The sequence below is a fragment of the Bufo bufo genome, chromosome 4, assembly GCF_905171765.1.
Source record: "Bufo bufo chromosome 4, aBufBuf1.1, whole genome shotgun sequence".
NCBI classification, from domain to species: domain Eukaryota; kingdom Metazoa; phylum Chordata; class Amphibia; order Anura; family Bufonidae; genus Bufo; species Bufo bufo.
The window spans coordinates 2935557-2942111 of NC_053392.1; the positions used below are offsets into that span (position 1 = coordinate 2935557).

At 44.6% G+C, this 6555-nt stretch overlaps 1 protein-coding gene across 1 annotated transcript in view; it reads left to right on the plus strand.

Annotated features, from left to right (window-relative positions):
• LOC120998322 (zinc finger protein 501-like) overlaps positions 1-5466 on the plus strand; it is a 56838-nt gene extending 51372 nt beyond the window's left edge. Inside the window, exon 6 of the mRNA XM_040428981.1 lies at positions 3563-5466. Coding sequence (XP_040284915.1) covers positions 3563-4884 — 1322 coding nt within the window. The 3' untranslated portion in view covers positions 4885-5466. The remainder of the gene's footprint in view (positions 1-3562) is intronic.
• The last annotated feature ends 1089 nt before the right edge of the window (positions 5467-6555 follow it).

Here is a 6555-nt window from a genome sequence, read left to right on the forward strand (position 1 = left end):
TGTATGTGCTTAGTAGTTAGGGTGAGCTCTTAGGGTTTTTATAGGGGTCACCTTTATGCTCCTTAGTTTGGGATCAAGCCAGTCGGATGTTTATCCATAACTTCCAGCTATCTGCAACATCATCTATGACACATGAACCAAGTGGATGGCTTGATCACTGCAAGGGAAGAGAGAGAGAGAACCAACTCCGGATAGCAGAGCAGTGGGCATTGGAAAGACCGCTAACTAGTACTCCGGTTCCAGAACCCAAAGTCAAGGTACCGCATGATGCGTTTAAAAAAATTGTGGAAGCCGAGGATGAGATCGACGGCTTTCTGCAAGACTTTGAACGGCAGTGCAGGCTACACCAGGTACCCCCAGCAGACTGGGTACGAATCCTTGCTGGTAAGCTCTCTGGCCATGCAGAAGAGGCATATAGAGCTGTACCTGATGAGGAGATTGTAGACTATAACCGGGTTAAATAGGTAATTTTGGCAAGGTATGCCATCACCCCAGAAGCATACAGGAGACGATTCAGGGACACTAAAAACAGGAAAAAGACTCATACAAAGAGTGGGCCTGCCGCATGCAGAGGGCAGCCCTAGCCTGGCTACAGGCAAGCCAAGCTTTTCCAGCAGAGGAAATTACCCAGCTGGTTCTACTGGAACAATTTTTCAATGGACTAAATCCAGAAGTGCAGGAGTGGGTAAGGGACCTACCACTCTATCCGACGTAGCCAGACAGGCAGATGACTACCAGGATGCCCGCAGACAATCCAGGGTAAGCTTCAGACCCAATCCCAGCCCAATACACCCTGGGCCACCAGAACCACAATGCACAGGGCTCCTGCCTAGTATCCCAGCAAACAGATACCCTAATTGCAGCACCATACAGTGCCATGCCTGCAAAAAGTTTGGGCATTATCAGAGGGACTGTACCCAGAACCAAAACCAGGCTGCATGCATCCGTCCAGGTCCACCTCCTCCAGCGCGGGCAGACGCCCAACTACTACCATACAGAGGCTGTCCCACTTAACATCAGAGCAGAGGATCCAGAGGAACACTGGGGTGTTCTACACAAGGCAGACCCAATACAGGCGGAAACTGATAATCAACAGCATCACAGGCAGACGGTTATCCTCAACGGCAAGGAGACCCAGGGGCTGCGCGATTCCGGTGCCACCCTCACCCTGGTGCGATGACATCTGGTTCCAGAGAACGACCGCACTGGCGGTTCTGTAGCTGTACGGGTGGCGGGAGGGACCATCCACAGATTACCCACAGCCAGGGTACATCTACATTGGGATGTGGAGGCGGGAATGGTTAATGTTGGGTTGATAAAAGACCTACCTGCTGATGTTTTGCTGGGAAATTATCTTGGCCCGATGACTTCTGCATTTGTACCTTCCCAGGGTACCAACGAGACCTATCCTGTTACTACCAGGTCATAGGCCCACTCTCTGAACAACCCGGCACACTCTGAGGTCCAGATGCTTCAATGTTTGGATTGGGAGCGGTACTGAGCCAAGTTGGAGAAGATGGCGGTGACTATCCCATAGCTTACTTGAGTCAGAAGCTTCTACTGTCACGGTGGGGAGTGGGGGAAACCCCCCACCGTGCAATGTCACCAAGTACTAAGCCATAGGCAGGGAAAAGGGAGCTGGTCACCTCCTAAAGCTTCCCTAAAATAGCCCTGGTCTCCTTGCTATATGAGCCGCCTTCAATGGTAAGGGGGCTCATATTCACAAACCTAGAAGTCTAGGAATCCCTGCATCACCCTTAACATCGTGACAGGGCAGAGACCTCCTGTTCATCCATCACCATGGGTGAAAGGCATCTCCAGCGGCCCTTTAGCTGACAGGGAGGAAGACAATGCAGCAACATGCACGGCAGGTAAGAACACAGTGTAACCACTGAACATCAAACACTTACCTGCCGCAGCAAAGATGGAAAAACCACACCAAAACAACCTGGACCCCCATGCGGACACCGAAGCAAGGTGGCTCCAGGCAAGGCTGCTAATGTCTTTAGGTTCACCCCTCCGGGAAACCAATGGGACCCCCTTTCGGCGGTAACCCACACAAGGGAGACGTCTTGCACACATGCAGGGACAAACACCAACAACATCCCAGACATGCAACCACAAACAAGACGTACACCAAATCTCCAACTTAAACCCACACCGTAAATGACACACCAGGAGGGGAAGGAAGACAAGGAGGAAACACTCAGGATGACATCGCTAATAAACTTGATGTCAAACTTGGATGGCCCTCAGATCTCAAATACAGATCAAGCATCTCACATACAAGGCAGACAAACCAAAATGATTTCAGTCTCCAAGCCAGAATATATAAGGAGACCTGAGACCACACCTAACTCACCACTTTGCTCCAGCCAGAGTATTAACCCCACACACACCACACAGCAGGGAGACACTACTAAAAGGGGTATTGCACACACAGGTAAAAGGCAACAGGTTGCCGCAGACCACAGCATGCGTGGCCAGCAATTCACGGCGCACACAGCAAAACCCATGACCCTGCCACAACATGCCAAAGCAGCAACATGTTGCCACCGGCAACAGCAAGCATGGCAACAGTGTCACGGCGTACACCATAGGCCGTGACATCTACCCAGGGAAGTGAGCTACGCCGCCATAGAGAAGGAATGCCTGGCTGTGGTGTGGGCCTTAAAGAAGCTTCAACCCTAGATGTATGGACAGCAGTTCACATTACTCACGGATCACAACCCGTTAGTATGGCTAAATCGTGTGGCAGGGGACAATGCCTGGTTGTTGCGCTGGATCTTGGCGTTACAACCATACGATTTTACAATTCACTACCGCCCCGGAAAACAGAATGGCAATGCTGCCGGGTTATCTCGACAAACTGAACTGGAAAAGTGATTTGTGAGTGCTTCCCAGACATACCCAAGCCGATCCGTTGGGGGATCAGACTGTGTATGCTGGCTTGTGGTTAAGGGGAAGCAGTGTAACAGATGGACCCTTTTATATTATTTTATGTTCGGCTGTCCGTACAATCCCCCCTTTCCCATTTGACTGTCCCATTGGGACACTGCCAGACCTGTTTAAACTAGCTGCCGTGTCCCCTCTCAACCTCCCATCAACCCTTGCTATTGTCTGACCCACCTTTCCTTGTATTATAGTAATCTATTCACCCTATTGTATGTAAATGAGGCTGTTGGGGGTTTGGAACCATGTGTGCCATGCCTAGAAAAGTCAGTTGACTCCCAAAACTGTGTGTCGTCCAGTTACTGGGGAAATTGTCTCTTGGACATTGACCTCTTTCTTCAGCTACAAGGGGATTTAAGTGGAGATATTGATGGTATGTCTTGGAGCTCTGCAACAGATACCTATCTCTGATGATCCTCTTCTGGATTTGATACCTATCTCTGATGATTCTCTTCTGGATTTGATACCTATCTCTGCTCATCCTCTTCTGGATTTGGCTGTATAAACGGTGTAACCTGCTTGTGTGTTTCCAGCCTCATATGAATGTTATACATTTATCTACTTCATGAATTGTGCAACAAATTACAAAATTTACTATTAATCCCAACAGGAAATCCCAGTAAGATCTCTGAGGGAAACGCCATGTTATCGCTAGACTATAAAGAAGATGAAGATACCATGCAGCGCTCTTCAGGAGAAAACCTCTTTACCTGTAATATACACCCAGGACCTTACAGTGCAGATCTGTCATATAATCCTCCTAACCATGAGGAACCTTCTCCTGACCAATCACAGATTGTTACCACAAGGGCCAGGCAGAAAGGGGGAAAAAGGTTTCAGTGTGACGAATGTGGAAAACAGTTTACAAAAAGCTTAAATCTTATTAGACACACAAGAATTCACACAGGAGAGAAGCTGTATTCATGTTCAGTATGTAAAAAGTGTTATACAAATGAATCAGTGCTGGTACAACATAAGAGAAATCACACAGGAAAGAAGCCGTATTCATGTTCAGAATGTGGGAAATGCTTTACATATAAATCAGATCTTATTAGACATGAGAGAAGTCACACAGGAGAGAAACCATATTCATGTTCAGAATGTGGGAAATGTTTTACAGATAAATCAGATCTTATTAGACATGAGAGAATTCATACAGGAGAGAAGCCATATTCGTGTTCAGAATGTCGGAAATGTTTTATAGATAAATCAGATCTTGTTAAACATCAAAGAATTCACACAGGGGAAAAGCCATATTTGTGTTCAGAATGTGGGAAATGCTTTTCAATTAAATCATATCTTGTAAAACATCAGAGAATTCACACAGGAGAGAAGCCATTTTCATGTTTACAGTGTGATAAATGCTTTACACACAAATCGCAACTTGTTAGACATCACATAATTCACACAGGAGAGAAGCCGTATTCATGTTCAGAATGTGGGAAACGCTTTACAGATAAAGCAAATGTTATTAGACATGGGAGACGTCACACAGGAGAGAAGGCTTATTCATGTTCACAATGTGAGAAATGTTTCATACATAAAACAGATCTTGTACAACATGAGAGAATTCACACAGGAGAGAAGCCATATTCATGTTCAGAATGTGGGAAATGCTTTACACACAAATCATATCTTGTTAAACATCAGAGAATTCACACAGGGGAGAAGCCATATTCATGTTCTGAATGTGGGAAATGCTTTACACACAAATCATATCTTGTTAAACATCAGAGAATTCACACAGGGGAGAAGCCATATTCATGTTCTGAATGTGGGAAATGCTTTACACACAAATCACAACTTATTAGACATGACATAATTCACAAAGGAGAGAAGCCGTATTCATGTTCAGTATGTAGGAGAAATTTTAAAACTAAATCAACTCTTGTGAAACATGAGAGAATTCACAAAAGAGAGAATACATTTTGATGTTTTGTATATAAATAATGTTTTAGAAGGAACATAGCAAAGAAACCATAATGCTGTTAAGAATGTAGGAAATGTTCTTTATTCAGAAGAGCCTTGAGGATGAATTGTCCCCATGATTCTTGCTTCTTCTTACTATATTCAGAGCTACACTGCAGAGGGACATAGTGTAAGGGGAAGGACTACCCATAGAGAGTTTTATGTAATTGTGTTGTAAGGGTACTTTACATACATAATTACTTACTGAGTGGTTCTGTTTCATTTAATTCTGTCCCCTTTAATTTTAACTTCTATATGCTGTTTAATGGTATTCCTTGTAATGTAGTGAGTAAGGGATAGTTAGATAACATACACAACCCCCTGCTGTGCTGAGAAGGCCACATTCTACCTCAGAGACCTATGCACTGTGCACTGGACATCCTTAGGAGGATCAACTAAAAGGTGTAAACTTTGCTGCACACAGACAGTTAATTGGAACTCCACTGAACATCATCCAGGTAGGATGTTGTAGGTCTGTCTCTTGTATCACCATGGGGCGCCAGCCATGTGCTACGACAACGCGACTGGAGTCCCCCACATATTGTATGTGCAAGCCATGTGATTATCTATTCTGTATTTATTATGTATGTGATTTGACTGTTTTACCTTATATTTATCCACATTTAGTAAAAATTGATATCACTTAGCCTGTTAAGCCTATTTATTCTCAAATTGTTGAATTTACGTTATAAAACAGTAAGGCTACTTTCACATTTGCGTTGTTGTTTTCCGGTATTGAGATATGGCAGATGATCTCAATAACGGGAAAAAAAACGATTCAGTTTACTCCTCATGTATTCTGAATTGAAAGAGATCTGTTCAGGATGCATCAGGATGTCTTCTGTTCCTGCACCTTTCCCTTTTGTGACCGGACACAAATGCGCTGCAAGCTGTGGTTTTGTGTCCAGTCAAAAAAATTGAAAAAAGCGTATCCGGCACTGAAAACAATGTAAGTCACGGGTAACGGATCCGTTTTTTTAGGAGCTTTAAAAACCTGTCACCCACTGACTTTCAATGTATTTAGTGACAGATCCTTTTTTTTCCGTTTTGATTTCACACAATCGCTTCCTAATGGAACGAATGCATTCCTCTACTGGAATTAACAACGCAAGTGTGAAAGTAGCCTAATACATTTGGACATATAGATGGGGTGAAGGATGTTTTAAAAAAAACTTTCTTGTGATATTTACTTCCCACCTAATTATATATGATTATAACGATCCACTGTGGAAGAAACGCAGATTAGGAGCAGGTCCAATGTTCCTGTTCACACTGTGTCAAAAAAAGCAAAAGTATCTCTGGCTGTAAACGTCTCTTCGAATAGTAACACCGATGTCTCGGGGACTCACCACCACCTCAGAGGAGATCAAGGGTAAGACTGCCTCCTAGTCAGCCCTGGATCTCCTTCCACCAACTCCACAGACAAGCTCGGCACAGACATTTCTCACTGCTTGCCACACCAGCGGTAGGAAGTAACTCCCAGTGGAGCGCAGAACAGATGTTCACTTGCTGATAGGTATTCACACCATGCGGTGTTAGATCTTATTCAACAGGGAGTCACCAGGTGAAATAAGCATGGAGATAGTGTAGACAGACACAGTCATAACTATAGGTTTAATCCACACTCACAAGAGT